A 20,012-nucleotide genomic window follows, 5' to 3' on the forward strand; every position below is an offset into this window, starting at 1 on the left:
ATACGAATGCTAAATAGTTGAGTCCAGCTGATAGATCAGGGCTATGCGGTTATGCTTACCTCTAAATACAGAAATGCCGCTTCTGTTTTAAATTCAATTATTATAATTGCAGCGTTCTGAAAAAAAAAATACAATGCATTCATTTCCTAATAAGAGATTACAAATTCTAAATTATAGCGTCACATATGTCAAAACAGGGAATTTGAGGCAGGCAGGCCAAAGTGTGCCATTGTCTTTACAATTTATATTTACTTGCTGTAGATTTAGAATAATCCTTCTCTTCCCTCAGGTCTAGCACAGACAATTTATAAATTGTACAAAAATGATAAAGGCAGTGATAAATAATAATAGTAATATATAACGACTATGCGAGCGATGAATTATGAAACAGAGAATGAAACCACAGCATAGAAGGCAGTTTACAGGGCTGAGTACGCAGTCTGAGTTATTTTTCTGGCATTATGACAATGAGGAACATTTATGGGAGTTTGCAAACAGCTTACAACACAAATCATTTTGTTTCAGGTTATATTTATGGGGCTTAGTTAAGGGTTTTTTAGTATCCATTAAAATCCAATGTTCAGAGGTTTATAGCTCAGCTGTTAAGGTCTTATCCCTAAGGATCAATTGTTTTGGGTGGTTTGGGGAATTATTATTATTATTATTTATACAATTCAGTTTAAATTGCTTAGCCTAATGTAAAGATACAGAGCTCAAAAGCTAAAGAGTTATTGTTGCTTGGGAAAGAGGAAAGAAGGCTTTTTATTATTATTTTTCTTTCCTCTAGATAGTATTTCTACAACTGTTTTTTCTTTACGAATCAATTGGATCTCCGTGTGTGTTTCAGTGGCCATTTTGTGCTCAGAGTTGCTGCAGCCTGTAAAAGAGAACAACCCCTGTGCACCGTTATCGATATTGGATTGGTGCTTCTTTGTGTGCGTTCCCGCTATTTAAAATAAAAATAATTTTCAGTTGAAATTATAGAATTTGCTATAGGCCATGCCGTTTAGTTGATGGAAAATGAGATCTATATTGAAAATTGGCATGATGTGTCTAGGGCCTGATCCAAGTCTTAATGCTTTGTTCTTCTTCTTTTATTTACTAAGACCAAAATTCTCTAAGAGAAATGCGCTACTGTCCTGCACACTTTCTAAGCACATATAGAGAAACCTAACCCAACCGTAAGGAGGGTGCCATTGAACAGCCCAAAGAGATGGAGAGTAGAGGGTTGACAGAAGCAGAGACTTATAATGATCTTACAGGTCTCTTCCAACCAGCCTGATTCTAGGACTCTGACTTGCCTGGGTGGCAGTGACAGTGGGGACGAAGGTTCTGAGCCCAGCCCAACACTGTCCTTCCTCCACCGTGTCCTTCCTCCACCATGTCCTTCCTCCATCGTGTTGCTTTTCAACCTGCAGTGAAGTATTTTGGCGAGAGAAGAGTACAGAGTGTTACTGGGTCACTACCCACATGGGGAGGGTTAAGAACCTGACACGTAGGTCAACTAAGATACCTGAGAGTTGCATCTCATCAACAAGTATTTGAGCTAAATGAGCAGTCTGTCTTGGGAAAGAAGACGCTTATAATGCACCTTTCTGTGGAACTGATACAGTGGCTGTTCTTATTTAAATCGTTTTCCATTCTATCAAGCTTCCTCTGTGGCAGTATTTCCTAGCCATTTCTTGTTTAATTCTAAATATTCATGACAGTAATTCTATTTAAGTCCTATGTTGTTATCCGAGACAAAATGTCAACATTTTTATGACAAACTGCCGTATCTGTTGCATGCAAGGGAGTTCCCAAGGAACCCGTTTGCTGGGGCTGACTATCAGTCTCTGATTGAAAACCTGATTGACGCCAATAAATCGTGGTAGTTCTCATTTCCCCATTTAAAATGATCCAAACAGCTCAATAGCCATCTAAGATCTGTAGGCCGTTTTTAACCCATTCATAATGCATCATCTCAATTATCATGCTTTTTTAAGTTCTAATTTTGGAATATCAGAACCTTTCCATCAAGTCAATAGAACATTGTTACTCTGGTTTTGCCCTTCTGTGTTGCAATCACGCAGGTTCTTTTGGGCCCTAGAGAAGCACCTTTCATCCTCTTTGCCTCCTGCCACAGGCCTTTTTGTGGATTATTCTTTTGGCTTTTTACTGGGCCGTACGAGCTGTAAGCTCGGGACTTTCCAAGATCTGTAATATGCAGTTATGTGCACAAGAAAACAAGTTGTTGTTTTCAACCTATTGATTCTGTTTTCAAAGTTAACTCAACCCTCACTTCGTTTTTTGTCTTGTAATTTCTATTTCTGGCAGTGATGGAGAAGGGAAGAAACTCTCAGACCTTAGACCGTAAAGCTGACAGCAAAAAAACATTTAAGAGGAGTTGTCTGTGAGATCCTGAGGTCAAAATCTGGCCATCTGGCATTGGGAACAGACACGTGTGGAGGCGTCGGGCACCTGCCGAAAGCAGCTCAGCGATAGCAAAGCCTTCCAGGGTTTGCTTGCTGCTTCACAGCCATCGCATGGTTTTCATTTGTAGCTTCTCTTATCGAGCACAATTTCTAAATGAGGATGGTTGCTTCACTTTAAGGACGTACAAATGACTTGCCCTCACCTGTCAAGCATGATCCTTGTATTTTACCAGGCCCATTATGAACGCAATCTTTCTGTCGAAAATTTGCATACCTCCTTTCTTGAAAAGTAATGACAGCAATTTCTTTCCCTCCGCTCACTTTCTGAGTGTCTCATTTAACAGCACCTGTGAAAGCGACAGGCGCAGAGATGAGAAGTGAAAGAGAGCAGTTGATTAAATCATCATCAAGTCGGGCCTCAGAAAGTCAATTCTGCTTCCCGTCTGCAATGATATCCTTTTATCTTAAAGTAATGAGCTATGGCACTTTTGCATCGGGTAATGCGATAAGTTCTATTAGCATGTTCCATTTGCTTCACAAGCAAGGGCAAGTCATTTCAGCAAGCTCATATCACTGCAATCAAAGCAATTGGCTTCACAGGCAGAGAAGAAAGAGGAAAGGCTCAGGGTGATTTTTATGGATCACAACACAGTGGAAAAAATAGATTCTTGTATTATTTTAACCCGTAACATGCTTTGCTTCTTGTCCATCAGGATATTTTGATTTCATTAGCCTGTAAGTACCTGGAAGACTCAAATTCCAAACTGAACCTCTTGAGCTAAGACCAGGAGTTCTGGAAAATAAGCATCTTTTCTTCTACAGAGACACTGGCTAATGCACTATTAGGCACTGACTTCATTAAATACTGATTAGTTTAAGGCTGTGGTATTGACTTAGTCCACCAGTATAAATGCACATTTTTATTATTATTTACTCTTACTTTTGGAAACCTGACAAAGTACTCTTTGTTGAGAGGATGCTAAAAATGACATGAAACACTGTTAATGGGCATCATCAGTTGAGAGGATGTTAAAAATAACATTACACGCTGCGTATTATCTACAGCCAGAAAGGCAGATAAGGAGGCGGCAAATGTACATTTGGAGTCCCAGATGCAAAGGTACATTGTCATTTTTTTCGTGTATTGAGGAGCTAAGGCAGGGAGTTCATCCTACTGCAAAGTGGAATGATTCCTAAAATGAAGATTCAGTTGTGCACGTGGTGAGTCTAGTGCAATGCGGATGCCTGACTTGCGCAGGCGCTTTCTGAAGATGCTGAGCTGAGCTGAGTTACTCATGGCATCGTTAGCTTTCTAATGGGACACCTGGAAAGCCCATTTAATCTTCTGCTGACATTGGTGGGAGCATCATCCTGTTCTTTGGGGACGGCTGGATTGGGTCTTAAGCGCTTGTGGGATCATTGAGCAATGACACCGTAAGAAGCCATCGGGAGCGATAACCAGGGGAAAGAAGTTGCGTTTTCTGTATAACTGCAGTAATAGCCCAGTTTCAGCTCAGTTTCCAGGGAGCAAAGGAGAACGCGTTTCTTATCGGGTGGTTTATCTTGAACCTTCTCCGCGGCGGTGCCTGCCGGGGCAGGACTGAGGGCTCAGCTCCCTGTGGTCTACAGGAGTGTATATACCCACCAGCTGCCAAGGGTATATTCACATCCTATAGAAATATACGGTGGGTCATCTTTGTCATGGATAGTAATGTAATCTGATGTTTTCATTTTAATATTCAAAATATAGTTCTAATCAGACCATAGTTTTGTTGCTGGTAGAACTAGAAGGAGCCACTAGTTGTGTCATTTTGCTGTATAAAACAATCACAGAAGTCCCAGGAGTGAGGAATTAAAAAGAGTTACAGCTGAAAGTGGTTCAAAGTTCTGAATATTTTGCCTGTAAGTGGCCAAGATAACTCTAAATGTCCAAGACTGATACATTTCATCTGAAGTGAAGTAGTTTGGATAAAATGGAATTCAGATTAGAGGTCAACATTGCAATCTTTTGTCCAGACTAAGGTAATTTGTGTAAAATGGGACTTTTCTGTGAATAATCCGTAATTTTAGGTTTTGAGAAAGCAGACCTTAAACTTCTCAGACCATCTCTGTTTCAGAGTCATTCCTTACAGTGATTCACTGTGGATAATGGTGAAGAATTGCGAAGCAGAAGGTGATGTTAACCAATTGGTGAGATGCTATATATATATGTATTTATATATATATATATCTAAAAGATTCCTTGGCAAGGAGCTCCACGCTGAATGCTGCTTGCAGGCAAAGTCAGAGATAGGAACGAAAAAAGTGAAATTCTTGCTCTTAGTTTCTTTGTGACTGTGCCTGTCTCCATTTCATCAATTAGAAAATTGCCCATTTATTCCCTGTCTGGATCTCCTTTCATCTGGGAGGTGGGTTTTTTCTCCGTTTTTCTTGGAAGCAAAGGTCTAATTGTATAGCTACAATATCATCTTTGCCCTTTCCAGGGCTGTCAGTTTGTCATTGGCGGATAGATGGACAAGAATATCGTAAATGTCAGTGTGAACATGGCTGAGGTCTGGGTTTTCCCTCATTTTCTTCAGATTTCTTTTCAGCAGACAGATGAGCAGAATCACTTTGTTCAGCGCCGGCGTTTCAGCAGCACTGACTCCTTTGGTGGCAATGATAAATGGATCCGCGATATGAAATAGCTGTTCCAGCAAAGTCCATTGAGCAGAATAGAGAACAATGCCCTCCTCAATGTCATTGTACATGATATATTCAATGATTGCCACTTTTTGCACAAGAATGTGTTCAATCAGGCAGGTACATAGAAATCTGTAGTGTTGCTTCAGCCTGAATGAGCCGCTGAGGTGGCACAGACCTTTACTCAGCTTGATTTCTCTCCAGCTATTAAAATGAGCTCAAATTATAACTGTAACCTCATAAGGCGTCTGATTTTTGAAATGTGGCATTGGGATCAGTCTCATTCTGCGGGTGCTGTGGGAGACGTGCTGTGCGTTTTGACTCTTGAGCTGGGGCAGGGGATTTGGGAGGTACAACCAGGCTCTAGCCCAATTTTTCCTTTTCTTCTACAAAACACAGCAGCAATTAAAGCCTTGCACGGGAATTGGAAAGTTCTTTTTGCACTTCCCACTGCAGCGGTTTGTGTGCATGCTCCACATCACAGGGAATGCATCTTGTGCTTTCACAGCCCCGACTGATAGCGGCCATTTAGAAGGTTTAAGCTGGGGTGGAAAGTTGGTATGAAGACCTTACGACTTTGTATGTTCCCTCCTCACTTGGGGTTGATTTTAGGAACAACTATTCGAATTTTGACTGCAGTGGACGTTTGAAAATGTGAGTTGGTGGGTTACAGATTCCCATTAGTGCTTCTTGAGCATGAATTTGCAGGAACACTGCAAAATGAAGCTTGAGCACTTGGCACATGTGTGTCAAGTGACGTGGTGGCTGGTAGCCGGCCCACGTCAGTTATTAAAGGTGTTTGAACAATTAAGTGGTAACTGTGGCCACTTTGTGCAAGTTATTGTCAGTCTGGTCTTGTTATTGCCTCTGAATATATAGGAATTAGAAACAACCTTAACGTTTCCATATGTTCTCCAGGAATTTTATCTGTGGAGCTGGTTTTGAGTGAGCTTTACATATATGTCTCTTACTTTGGATTTGGTTTGTAGTGCTGTAGGTCCTTTGGGAAAACTGTGGAGGCCGTTCTGCCCTGTACAAGACTTTCAAAAGCGTAAAATTGCCATTTTGAAGAATCCTTCCTCTGAGGGGCCTGTCAGGCTGTGGTTTGAGGATCTCACAGCATTTTGTGCCCCGCTTATTTGAAAACTTGGCTGTCTGTGGAGCTGTGGATGCTCAGCAGTTTCGCTAATGTGGCTTTCATTTCGGTGCCTACGTGAGAGCCCAGGGCGGGTTGCTTGGGTGGGTGTTTGATGATGATCGTCAGCTGTGGGAAGTTTGGCTCTGGGCTCTTCTAAAGCCTGGCCGTGGGTACCCACAGCCAGTCATGGCTCGTGCTCACTGTGGAGATTGGAAATGCCTTGAGCCTAAGAATCGGAGAAAGAAGCCGCTGTTCGTTCGGGTGTAGGATGTGTTTATCACATTATCACTCGCAGCTTCCAGTGAAGTTAGTGGCAGTTACCCAAAAATCAGGTCATCTATCTCTGAATGATATTTTGGACTCCCAGGTATTTACAGAATATTCCGATGCAGTGTGTGCTCCGACCCTTGATTTCCTGAAACGATGTGGGAGAACACTAAAAAGTTATCTTTTTGTAGTAGGCACAAAATACTGAATCTCGACCCAAGGCAGAAGGCTGGTACAGAGCATTTGCATCACATCAGTTGCAAAACAGTCTGGTGCTCTGAGAACCACAAAGCACTTAGATCATAGTACTTTTTTTTATGGCTCCGGGAGGTAGAGAAATGCTGGAGGAACGGAGGAATTGAGTGAACGGTGCGGACTCAGGTCTTCAGATTGACCAGTAATTCTGGATAATCAACGGTTGTTGGCTTTGGTTTCCAGAGCTGTTCTCCAGAGGCGGTTAGCAGTGAGCCTGCGGAAGATGGAAACACCTTTTGCTTTGGCACCCCTGGGGAGAAAATGCATCCAAAAATGTAAATGAGCACATCAGAGCGAGGGCCACTGGGGAAGGTGTAAGTGCAATACCCGGAGTGACTAAACAGCAACGTAGTCTCAGGCATGGGAAGAGCAAACAGTTGCTCCGGTTCAGCTTCCAGCCCAAGCAGCAAATCTCTTCCCCTCTTCTGCGAGTCTTTGTGGAGTTCCCCCTGCTCATAAATTGTCTGATTCTTACCATGAACCAGAGGAAATCCATTTCTTTCATCCTCAGGGAAAATTCAGTTTAACGTCACTGTGCAAAACATGCACATGCAACGTGTATGCCTGCATACAAACATGTACATACTGAATTTAATTATCATGCCACTTCCTCCTGCCCCTCCTTTTTTTCTTTCATATATCTTGTCCCTAAAATTCTGCCCTTGGAGCAGGGCAGCGCTGCTGGACGGTGGGTCTCCTTCCCGCGCGCCCCAACAACAAAACCTCTTTATGAGTGAAATAGATGCCTTGTGTGTGCAGGACTCCTGGCATTTTACAAAGCGGCGCTGGAGCCAGGCTAGGCAAACGTTAGGAGCTGTTTGCTGAGTGCATTTATTGCTTTTGCATAATTTATGAGCTGAAGGGGTTTGACCATCATTCGTCTCTGCCAGAGGCTGGCACAGAGGGCTCTGGGGGCTGGAGCTGTAAATTGGATGGTTCGCTCCTGCTGAGCTCCCAGCAAACTCCTCGGGTCAGTATGGGAATTTAATACCAGGAATGGAACTGTTTTCTCCGAGTGCCATGTGGGCCTCCGTGCAGCAGAGGCTTTTTTGGCAGCCACAGTGACTGGCCAAATCGCGAAGCTGTCAGTCACCGGGCATGTTGTGAAGGGAGCCTGAGCATTTTTAATCGGCTTGGCATCCATGCTGCTTCCATAATGGGCACCAGTAGGTCTCAGTCCTTCGCCATATGCTTAACTCTGGAGACAAGGTGCTTCTGGGTACAGCAGTAATTATTTGATGTGGAATTAAGCGGACCTTGAAATTAGAACTGGACTGTCGGAAAGCAGGAGGCTTAACACTTTGATGGAAATAGCTTCCCACCGACATCGCTCTGTGCGCTTTCTCTGCAGACTCGACGGGAGGTGGGTAAACGGCTTTGCTGGCAAATTCAGATGTCACTGCTGGCAAGTCCTCTTCTCCCCAAGTACCTCCACACTGCAGCAAACACAAAACCCGGAGCTCTTTCCAAGCTTATGAGCTGGGGAAAACGTAATCCATAGCGGAGGAGAGATTCCTTGAGCCAGATGAAAAACTGGTGGGGGAAGGAGAGGCTGCTGTCACCACGGCTGGGTCATGGCACTCGTACACGTGTGTCCCAACCCTCAGAACCCAGCGGCTCATAGATAGTCATTCTTGATGGCTTATATATCTTTTTACCCCCTTGCTTTCTCCTTTTGGATTCAGGCACTACATTTGGCGCTTGTATTGGAGTTTGTCTGGAGGGTGGGCAGAGGGCACAAGCAAATGGAGCAATGGGTTCTGAGCTCCCTGTTTTAAAACATGTGTCGTGTTATAATGCATCCCAAACACATAGACCTCCAGTGCAGGGGGCCCAGAACCACTGAACCCTCCTGGCTCTAACCAAGCCGTGGAAGAAGGTGCTATAGCCCAAAAGCTGAATTTTTCCGACTGTAAAATAGAGATAGGAAAGGGAAAATCTTTGACATGCTGTGATTTTTATGGATGAAAGTCTTCGTTTGCCTTTCTGTAAATATAGGGCCTTGCTTTGCAAACCCCCTTACCTATACGTACCCATATACCAAAATCTCTTATGTATAGTCACACTGAAGTCTAAAAGCATAATATTTACAAGGTAAGACTATGAGTACTTCATATAAATACTATACTGTTCTAGAAATGTGAATTTTTCCTTTTGTCAGTTAAGCATACTCTCTTCGTTAACCTGATCATTGTATGAGGGTTTCTGAATTCAACCTAAAACTCTCTCATATCTTCACGTTCCCTCTAAATACCAGAGTATTTAGGTGCAGCTAGTGCTATATAAATCATTTTACTTATGAGGTAAATTTCACTTCATTTCTATTTGGAATTATCTGAAAGCAGATTGTAATTTTATCTCATCTTTGCTTCATTTAAAATCATTTGAAACATACCTAGAAATATTTCTTCACTCTAATTTGTTGGTATGTAGCTCATTGGTGTGGGGAAGGCACCTTTTCACCCCCTGTACTGATGAAAATGAGGAAAGAGCCAGTGAAACAGAAAAGTTAGGATTAAAAAGCACACAGAAGATGATTTGTGCAAATCAAATACATACATTTGTGGGTGTATTTGGCTATGTCTGTTCACATCCCACTGTGTAGGTGACCTTTGGAATTCACCAAGTGTAACTAATTTTGAAGCAATATGGTTGTCTTGTGAAAATACTCAAGGACACATTAAATAGGATACAGATCCACAAAGGACTTAACCAATTTCTGTAACAACACAACCCAGTCAGCTGGTCCTGAGGAAAGTCCTGTTCTCCTGTTTGGGGTTCCTGTGCTTTTCATCAAAACATCTACCACTAGCTCTGCATCTAATGCACAGACAATTCAGTCCTCTGGAATCTAAACTTGTAGTTTAAAAAGCAGCCCAGAAGGAGGTATTTTCCCTGTTCTTCTGCTGTGGAGGTGGCCAGGTGTGACCACTCCATAGTTACCCAGAATTAGCTGGGATGAAGCAAATCTGGCCCAAGAGAGGCTGGGAGGTGCGGGTGAGTCCTGTTGTCCTCACAGTCCTGTTGCCAGCACAGCTTTTGTACTCCTAGCAAATAGAAACGTGTTGGGGGTTGCTGATGCTTATCTGCACTACAGGCTTGATTCATCTAGTCCTCTTGTATTTTTACAACAGTAAAAGTTATTAAAAAAACGAGCAATGGCACTTGATGTACAGCAAGCCCCGCTAGTGATACTGTTCAGCATTTTATAGTAATGTGTTTACTGTGATATCCGGCCTACTCTTGAATTATAGAGGACCTCAATGAATCAGTTCATTTGGCGTGTTCTTGCTTTCGCTGTGATCTCTGAATTCTTCAGCTCAGCAGCTGTAGGCAGAGATAAAGGTGAACCCTCTGAGCAGTCCTGGAGTAAGACCTGGCAGGTGCTTCTCTTGTGGGACAGGCAGAGCTCAGCCCTTCCCGGCTGAGAAGCCTGTGAAGGTGATTTATTGGCAGGCGGTATGAGGAATACTGTCCAGCAATGGAAAGCAGCCTCTCAGATGGGCTTTCTTCTTCCCTGATCCAGTTTTGGACTCTGAATGTACTCAGGCACCATCAGCTCCTGTCCATGTGAATTCACATAACGGAGGGAATTACAAATGGCTTTTGTTGTTTTCAGCGCAATTTCTTCATAATTCAAACATACAAATGTGTTGTCTTCAACAACAGCATGAAGGGAAATCACCTACTGTACAGTAATGGAGCTTTTTCCTGAAGGAACCCGGTTTGATGGCACAGGGTTTATGAGTGTTTCAGCCATCTCCTTCATAGAAATCTTTCCTATTTTGCTGTAGCAAGTTTCTCTTACCTGTTCTTTTTTCCTTTTTGTGTTTCAGTGTGACAGCGACAGTGATCAAGAAGAGAAGGTAAGAAAGAGAATCAGTATGGGAGCAAAAAGAATTGGTTGGATTCACTTATTCCTATTATTCAGTTGTTTATTCCAAGTTTCTTTTTTGGGTTGATCTAAAGAATCTCTATACAAAGAAAACACTTTGTTCCCTTTATTTAATTTTGGAATAGACCTCCAAGGGAAGAGAATTCTAATGAATATTTTGGAGGCCACGCGATTCATCTTCAAACATACTGATGCCATGGTTTGCGTGGGTTGTTTATGAACAGCACTCTCAATACCAACCCCTTCTTTGGCTCCATTTTCCTTTGGGAAGTTCTAACAGTAACCGAATATGTTTGTAACCCTCATGTTTGCACTTTTCAACAGGCTACTGCCTGTTTTGCTTCTTTGCAGGCGAGGGACTTAAAACTTAAATTGAAGTGTTATAGTTGATATACATAGATATCTATTTTTTAGAAACATTTGGAAACTGTGCATTAAGTCAAGTGACACGACTTGCTGATAATTATCTCAGTAACTGAGGGTTTCTAAGTGGAAAATGGAAGAACGTGATTTCTAATGCTGTTTATTGTTTGAAAGTCTAATAGTAACGAAGAACTAGTATTCACATTGATGCACATTTTTATGTCTTATTTTATGTTGTGAACAGACTAATATCTACCTTTCTTCTTTGGCAAAAAGGAAATACTGATCGCATAAAAACTGGTCTGATTTCTTTATTTCCAGGATTTTGTGAATTTCATTTGTATATTGAGCTTTAAAGGATGTTTTGCAATGACTTTTGCCTCCTCTTTCACTGGAAAAATTGGGGGGTGGAAGTTGGGGGAGGGTAAAATGCTGCCTGAAAACATTGTTCATGTAATAACATTAGATTGTTTAGAGTTTCATGAGTGGTTCTGTTAAGCAGCTCCAAGTCAAGCCAAGAAGAAGAGTGATGACCATGCTGGTATGCACCTGATACAACAGAAACGAACAAATATGTTGTAAAATCCACCTTTCATGAATTCAATGAGTTTGTTACACGGTTTTGTAGCAGGAAGCTAAGGACATTTACAGACACTCTGTATGAAACTGCCAAAGCTTTGCCCTTCAGCTTTTCCAGTAATTTCCCAAGTAGAGACTTTTTTCCCCTCATGTTTCTTAATAATTTGCTAACTATGTTGAAGAACTACTGTTTACTTTGAACTGCAGTGATTTCCCTTTCATAAGGGAACTAATCACTGGAGTTAATCAGTGTGACAACAGAAAGGGGAGGTTTTGTTGGGTTTTTGCACAGAATATTAACCTGCACTTTGAGATATGAATTTTTAATGCATTGCCATTACATTCCATCCCATGAAGTGATTATTCATTTTCAGGATGTTCCTTATGCAGTGGAAGATGATAAACTGAATTTTAGCTTTTGTGTTTATGGCACCCAGAACCAGGAGTGTAATTTCCTGCCAGGGCTGCATTTGCAGAGCTAAACCTCTGCAGGTTCACCGTGTTTCTCTCTTGCAGTGCTCCTGTGTAAAAAGACAGGCAGCTTTGGGGAATGGTGGTGGTGTGCTGCTTCAGGATAGATTTTGCAACACGATACAAGAGAGACTCAAAATGTACCTCACACAGAATATCCCAGTACTTGCGCGGGAAGGATTGAAAATCCAAATGCGTATTTCATCTCTGTGATCTATATTTTGTCTTCCCTCCTAATGAAAGGAGATTAAGTGTAGATCCAAATATCCCTGATAACTTAGCGCTTTTCAAATCCCAGAACCAGAGTTTTCTAGCTCTGGCCCAATCCTGGAGACGGCAGCTAACCCTGGTGTATTTATTCAGCCTGTGCTGGCAGCTCAGGCAAAGATCTAAAGGCTTGTTCTGCTGTTAATTTGAATTCAGCATATGTAGCCTGTTATAAAATGCGAGACATCATCATTTGAGCAGGTCAAGCATATTCAGATGAAGACAAATGGTGCTTATTTGATTTTCTTAAAATCAGGAAATGAAAAAAGTGCTCTCTGGAGAAATCATGTTCTGCCTGACTTAGATGATAGACCAAGGCATGTACCCCAGATAAGAACAGGCGCTCCTCTTGCGGTTTTTATCTCTGAAGGACGGTCGGGACTGTCAGCTCGCTGACATGTGCATTATCCATGTCATTTTAAACAAAGTGACCTGTAGAAAAGTGCACTCTGCCGTGACATGATAATGGGCTGTTGGATGACAGGTAAAGTACACACTATAAAGGAGGCTGTGTGTTATTCCTTTGTTTAACTGACAAGTAGAAACTTCTTCTCCTCAGACAGGCAGGATCTTTTAGATCTCTTTCAATAGGACCCAGAAGATTTTTGAATTCCTGCTTTAAATAAAATAACATTTTTAGGACCTAAAATTCCTATAAGCAAAATGCAGTGGGAGGTGTGAGGGGACCAAACCTCTGTGCAAGAGGTTGATCGTTTCAGAAATAGTGCTCGGCATCCTCGGTTTTCATTAATAACCAGAGGAGCTGAGGGTAGTCAGCACGATTAGAACTTTTAAGATCCTTGACCCAAATGTCTTGTACCATGATGAGGGTTTTAGCCTCCAACTGTGGAGCTGTTCCAGTAGCCAATCGTCACATTGCTCTTGGTCGGTCCTGGGTCAATGTATTCTGTGGATTGTGGAGTTATTCTTCTCCCACCAGAAACATCTTTGCCCGAAAGGTTTCTGGGAAGAGGAGCTCTACTTTTCTTTAAGACCATCTCTTGCAGATTTTGATATCCTGAAGTATCCATAATATATGGTATATTGCTGCAAATAATTCTGTACTCGCTGTTTGGAAAATGGAATGGAAGCAGTTTTGCTTCATTTAGGATTTGTGAAGGCAAACCCACGCTGATCCTTCAGTATGCCTGGGAAATAAGACATCCAGGAGAGTAATGCAAGACAGGCACGTATTTCTACTAGAATAAATAAGACCTGGAATCTAGAAAGATAGACCAGTGCCTTTGAAAAAATAACAGCAGGTGAGCATGATGAAAGGCGTGTGACGGACTGAGGTGGCTGAAAGATGAGTTGGCTCAAGCATGACTGGATGGGCCACGGTGAAGTAGGAGAATGCAGGAGGGAGCAGGACCTGGGAAGCTGAGGAGCAGATGAATAGTGAGCGGTGGCAGAGCAGGAAAAGTCATATCTCCTAGGCTGTGAGTATTATTTTTTCCCCACTTGAATATGTATCTCTCTGGCTTTGTAAATCATTGTTGATACCTGATCTCTATTAGGTGGTGGCTGTGCCTCCAATCCATCTTCCCCAGCCTTTAATTGGGAGCCGACAGACAGAGTCACTTTCTGTCTGTGTCTGCCCTCAAATGACACATTTCTCCAGAGGTTTCTCTGGAAGAAGAAACAAGGATATTTAATTGAAAAAATGGTGCAGCCCCTGCTTAGCAGTACTGTAGCTAAGGCTATGTCAGCATCTCAATTTTAGATGGCATGTTGGGGTGCATAATCTATCTATTTATATAGATTCATGCTCCTTCGTTCCAATTTAGCACTCAGCACTGGGCCCGAGTGTTCAGCGTCGGCATTTTGCTCTCCTGTTGCTAAAGCACCTGAAGAGGTGGTAAGTGTGTCTGTGCAGGGAGAGTATATTTGGAGGACTTGCATTGGAATATGAAGCACTAATGCTTAGAGAGATGTCATTTTCCATCCTGGGATCCTTTCAGCAAATGCCGCTGGGATTTCTTACTGAATGAGAAAGACGTGTGGATCCCAGGGGAACTCAGATTTTCTCCATTAAAAGTCTGTCAGTCTTACTCTTTGAGCAGGTCTCTAGAGCTGATAATCTAAAATTAGGACAAGCTACTGCACAGCTGACTAAGTGCAACTGCATTATCTTCTGATATCTAGATACAGTCTTTAAGATTATACCCATGGTAATTAATACAATATTAAAAACATAAGTGCCAACACGTAGTTTGCCTTCTGGAAATAAAAGGAAGTCTTGTTTGAAAAGATGTACAAGCAGCTTTGATAAGGAAGTCGAGTGCTAAAGATGAGGTAGGGAGGAAGGTCCTTTTTTATTTGCCATCTTTACCATTTTCTCTCACCACTGTTTAATTAGACTGATTTAAAAATAAGGGCTCAATCTGAGGCACTTCAGTGTTTTCTCAGTTCTTAGGAAAATATTTCATTGATCAAGGGCGACTGCTCTGCACTGTACACAGAGTTGTTGCTTCTGCCTGATTCAAGACCAAAAGAGACCCGCTTCTTGCTTGAGCATTATCCAGCTTTGATAGGATGTACAACTGCAAAAAGTTACTGCAATTGATGACTTAATTCTGTGTGTATCTTAGCGGCACCTGCTCAGTTCTCTCTTGAGGAGGCTCTCGAATCCCACTGAAAGGTTCTTCCATGGTTGTGGCTGAAACTGCAACGCTGCTGAGCGGCTCTGCTGAGACGGTCTTTGCTTTGGGGGAACAGTGCAAAGGGAGGAAGGAGCTTGGTCATACCGCTGGTTAATTTGCAAGGTGTTGGCGTATGGTCCTGGGAGAAGACCAACAAAGCTTAGCCCAGCTTGGGATGGGATTAGGATGAGTAGAGGTTGTACTTACTTAAGAACCTGTGCTGGTGGGAGCGTGTTGTTTGTGAGACTTCATTATTTTTCTGTTTGAAGAGAAAAATAATGTGCCATTGAGAGCACCCTGAGAGCTGAGGAATGATATTTCTTGCATCAGAATGTTTTTAATTGTAATGCTAATACGTTTGATTGCATATAAAACAGCAATGAACCAAAGGTTATGGCATGGAAAATATCATCAATCACTCTGGTATTCTCAGATAAAAGGATGGTTATTTGTGTATATCTATACACACACAGACGCATTCACATGTGCACCCTGTGTGTGTTTCTGAAGTGCTTTTGGACCATTATTTTGTGTGTGTCCTTCAGAGAGAGATTTTGGAGTTGTATTGGCAGATGTTGTCACTCAGCTTAGGGTGTAACTGCATTTCAGTGTTTGGTAGTTAAATATGCACACCTACAAGTGTGTGTGTGTGTGTGTGTGTGTGTATACATTTGTGTGTAGTTTGCTTTCCAGCCTTCTTCTGGCTGTGTTAAAAAACTTCATGGTTCTTACCCCTGCTTTACAAACTCAACTGGTTTAGGTAATTATAAATAACATATTTATTATAAGAGGAACTTGGGATGGGCATGCCTTTCAGTACCACTGATTACATGCCAAGTTTGTTATTCATGACTTCAGAAGCCATTTCCTCCCTGCCCTCCAGATCTGAAGTGTCCTGCTTTGTCTGTCGAATAAACAGAGCGTCATTTTCAGCCATGCTGGCCCATGTGTCAGTGCCGCTCTGGTGCTCCCTTTCCTCCAAAACACAGCAAATTGTCCTTTCTTCGGAAACAGTGAGAACCCAAAGCAACCCCTAGAAAACATAGGACCAAGGTAAAGAACAGCTTTGTGCAGCGCTGTGTTCTGTCTATTCTGTTGCTGGAAGCAAAAGCTCCATCATAACTGGATTAACTGGTGATGAAATTGCTTTGTATATGGCTGCCACAGTCATAATTTTTGTATCTGTAGACTCAAGCAGGTTGTATGAGGTGTTCCTTGCGAGTCCCAGCCAGGGAATGGAAGGGGAGGGGGCTCTGGTGGGGTTGCCGTGGCCCGAGGCTCAGGAGGGGGTTTGAGCGCGATACCGGGTGGACTTAGTGTGGGAGCTCCAGCAGGGGACGGGGCGGGAGGCTCCTCTCCTCAACTGGGCCTCCCCGCGCTGGGGAGCTTTGTGTGACAGGTTCCAGCTGGTAGAAAAACGCTGAGTATTCATCAGGCCCATCCAGCCTCTCCTGGAAGGAGAAGGATTATTTACAATAATAAAAGGGAGCTGAATTCTTGAAAAAACGCCTTGGATGGTGGGTACCGATGTGTTCAGCAAACAAGGCTCCATGGGGAAACAGTAGCTGAGAAACCAATTTTAAGCAATTACCTCAGGTCATGGGATCCTGATATCTTACTGTTTGCCATATATTTATTTTGGCTAAGGACAGGATTAGAGAAATAGTTTCTCAGTATTATTCTTAAAACTGTTTCTGCAAAGCCAGGATGTTTCCCATCAGTGCGATTTATGCCGCGTATTTGTACAGGTGTTGTCTTTTTAACTCTGGAAAATGCAGCACCTTCAACTTGCCTCAAGGGTGAAAGATCACACAGACTTTTTATGCTTGCAACGCTCAGGCAATCATCAAGTATTTCTTACTGTTTAAGGCCCATTAGGAGAAAAGATAAGGACCCTTTTTATTCATTTGATGTGCCACACAGAGAGTCCCTACAGCTAGAGTGGTTGGTAATAAAATGGGAGCCAAGCGCGTTGGCTGTAAAAGATGCTGCGTGTGCCGCCGAGGGGAGCGACCGTGGTGTTCGCAGGCGTGGGATGTGCTCTCCGGGCTGGCGGTGCCACGGCGCCTTCAGCCCGTGATTTGTCCTGTCCTTTATCATCTTTGTCACTCGGCAGCATGTTGTCATAGGTAACATATCACTCCTCACTCCCCCTGCCCTCTCCCTCTTCCCCCGCCCGGCTCCCCTTTCGTTTTTTTTGTACCCATTTCGTGTAGAAAATTTGTATTTACTTTGGGAGTGTAATTTGTTCCTCATGGATAATGTGACCCTTAGCGGAGCTGGATCATGGGTTAGTTGAAGTGATATTTTCCGCTAATGGTAGTCGTACATCATTGCTGTCAGCTCGGGTTAGGAGGCAAGCACATTACAGCTCCATTTTACCTCTGCAGGCATCTGGGATTATTTGCCATAACTGAGTATGACATGACCGCACTACAGAGTGCATTAAAATTTTACTAGCTTCTCCGGCAAGTTCCTTGGCTCCAGCCTGCCTGCAGGCAGGAGGAATGATGGATACCTCGCAGGTCCTGACTTCTGCACCAAGGATACTCAATGTCAACGGCCCAAACAGGTTTTGCTCTCCCCAGGGCTTTAAAGCATCTTCTGGCAGTTGAGTAAACAGTGAAGGACTGAGACACAGGAGGCTGGTGCCCCCGAATGCTCCTCCCAAGGCACGTGGGGCTTTGGAAGTTGGGACGCTGTCACATCGGGGTCTTAAAATACTGCGCAACCGTCAGGAGTTGAGAAATATCATTTACAAGCTGTCTTACATGGTTAAAAATAAAAGCATAGTGTGGAAGTTAAAGTTAATAGCAAAAAGATCCAGGAATGTGGAGTATTAAATTATATGTGTTGTAAATGTGTGTGTGGAACAGGCATGTACCATATGCAAATACACCAAATGTTGGTGTTATATTTTATGTTCCTGTTGCACTCCATTTTATGCTTTATGCATATATGTCCTGTGCAGTTCCATATATACAACTGTAGCAGTACACGCATGTATTCATCATTTTAAATTTTTATGATTTTTGTATAAGCAATTACTGAGCTCGTGCAGGATCTTAGAGTATCAGCTATGGCATATATACATGTATAATATTTTGCGGTGTGTGTTTTTATGTATACACCTGCATACTATGAAAATAATATACATTATTTTCATTGAATGCATCTGTTTATATACATGTGCATTATTTGCAACATGTCTGTTTATATATATTGCCATTCAAAATTAGAGGTCTGGCTATATGGAGAAATGTATATTAGGGAAACTTAGGGGAGAGATTAAATGGAATGTATTAGTGGTTTTAAATGCTCTTGAGAAAGCATAATGTACACCCCAAGATAATTTTATTGCAGCCTCCTAGTGGTTTTGTATGTATCTACAATACAGGTATGTGCTGCCCACAAGCTCTCCTCCCCACAACAGCACTAATATCTATAATATTTTCAAGCAAAAGGTACTTAATTATATAGTGTTTCTGTAAGGTAAGTAGGTGTTGTGTGTGTTTGAAATCCGAGAAGTTGTTCTGTCCTCATTCTTTCTTTGTGTGAATTAGCAGATGGAGGAAGAATGGGGAAAAATGGGGTAGTTTCTTTGGCTTTTTTTGTTTCATCTTTTGAAGTGTTTAATTGTATTTATATTCAAAACGAGGTGAGATAAAGTGATAGGGCTTAAGGGCTCCTGTGCTCCTCAGCAGAAGGTTGGCCAGGTTCACAGGGTCCTGAACACCCGTCGTTCCACGTTCAGTCCGAGGTGCTCTCCGCTTTTTCTGTTGTTTGGTCTAGGACAGAGTTTTGGGCTGTGGTATCGAGTTAGACAACTCGGTATTTTGGTTTGGTTTAATGCATTCCTGGTGATAAATCTTCCTATCTTTATTGCAAAACTTAGGGCCAAACTTTACTGAGCCCAAGAGTTTTATCTGTGTATAGATTGTAGGATTTGATTCTCTGTAGGGGAGGAGAGAGGAAGAAGAGATTAAAGATTAAAGCTGATGATGTGCTCAGTGCTGCACAAAAAATAGATGAGACCGTTTCAGACATCTCCAAGGATAACATGCAAATTCCTAAAGCCTTCCCCGCAGCTTATATCACAATAAGAAAGACATTCCAAATGATAAATAGTTTTGCTTGTTCACATTTTAGTGCTACATCTATTTTTTCTTATATGTAGCAAAACTTTTCTCAGAGTAGTTCGGTGAAGGTTGTTAGAGTACGTGGGAACGCCACACAGCGTTTCATTTTCAGTGCCACCGATGCAGAAGAAGGTAAATTCACAGTGTGGTTTGCTGATCTCACATGTAACTACAGTTGTAATTTCAAGTCAGTGAAGAAATAGGAGTATGTGTGTGTGTGCACACGTTGTACGTGCACGCACACACTCTTCCTCTGAAATCCAGCCTTTGGAAAATGTTATCCTGGGTGATGTGGATTTTAAATTGGGTTTAGAGTGTTTCAGCTGAGACGCTTTCTTAAGAAGACGGTCTGTCTGTCAACCTTCCACACAAAAAGGAGATGAGATATCCTGAAAGGAAATCTGCGTGCCGAAACATGCTGGCACATTTCTTATTATCAATATACCTATATATAAATATTTGTTGATTAGTTATATGCTTTATATGTGTATTTGGAAGTAGGTATTAATGAACAGGCACATGTGTGTGTGTATGGAGACAGAAATTCAATCTGTGGATCTTGGAGTCTGGCCATGTCCAAACATATCTAGATTATAAAAAGTGTTTCTTTAAGGACTATATGTTATTATATGTTATTCAAGTAAAATACTCATATACACTTTATGCTATTGAATAACATCTGTTTTTCATAACAAATGAGATTTTATAATCATGTATGAGGCATGATCCCCATTCCTGAATGTCTGTTCTCACATTGCCTTGAAAAGAAAAAAGTCTTAGGCTTGAGAACTGAGAAGGTGAGACGTTTCTTTAGAGGTTTCTTTAGAAAGAGAAGAAGAAAAAGTTTATATAGTGAAGTTATGGTAATTATTTCATGTTTTTAAGAGTCTTGGAGGCCAA

The 20,012-nt window shown here is 42.1% G+C and overlaps 1 protein-coding gene across 7 annotated transcripts in view; it reads left to right on the forward strand.

Moving 5' to 3' along the window:
• Positions 1-20,012, forward strand: part of AUTS2 (activator of transcription and developmental regulator AUTS2) — a 712,052-nt gene that overhangs the window by 476,836 nt on the left and 215,204 nt on the right. For 6 of the 7 annotated variants that reach the window (XM_082068573.1, XM_082068577.1, XM_082068578.1 and 3 more), the window contains exon 5: positions 10,593-10,622. The exons of the other annotated variant lie outside the window; for it this stretch is intronic. In XM_082068573.1, the coding sequence (XP_081924699.1) occupies positions 10,593-10,622 (30 nt within the window). The remainder of the gene's footprint in view (positions 1-10,592; positions 10,623-20,012) is intronic. 7 annotated transcript variants of the gene reach the window in all.

This window comes from Streptopelia decaocto (assembly GCF_964273445.1).
Source record: "Streptopelia decaocto genome assembly, chromosome: 18".
In the NCBI taxonomy this organism is placed as follows: domain Eukaryota; kingdom Metazoa; phylum Chordata; class Aves; order Columbiformes; family Columbidae; genus Streptopelia; species Streptopelia decaocto.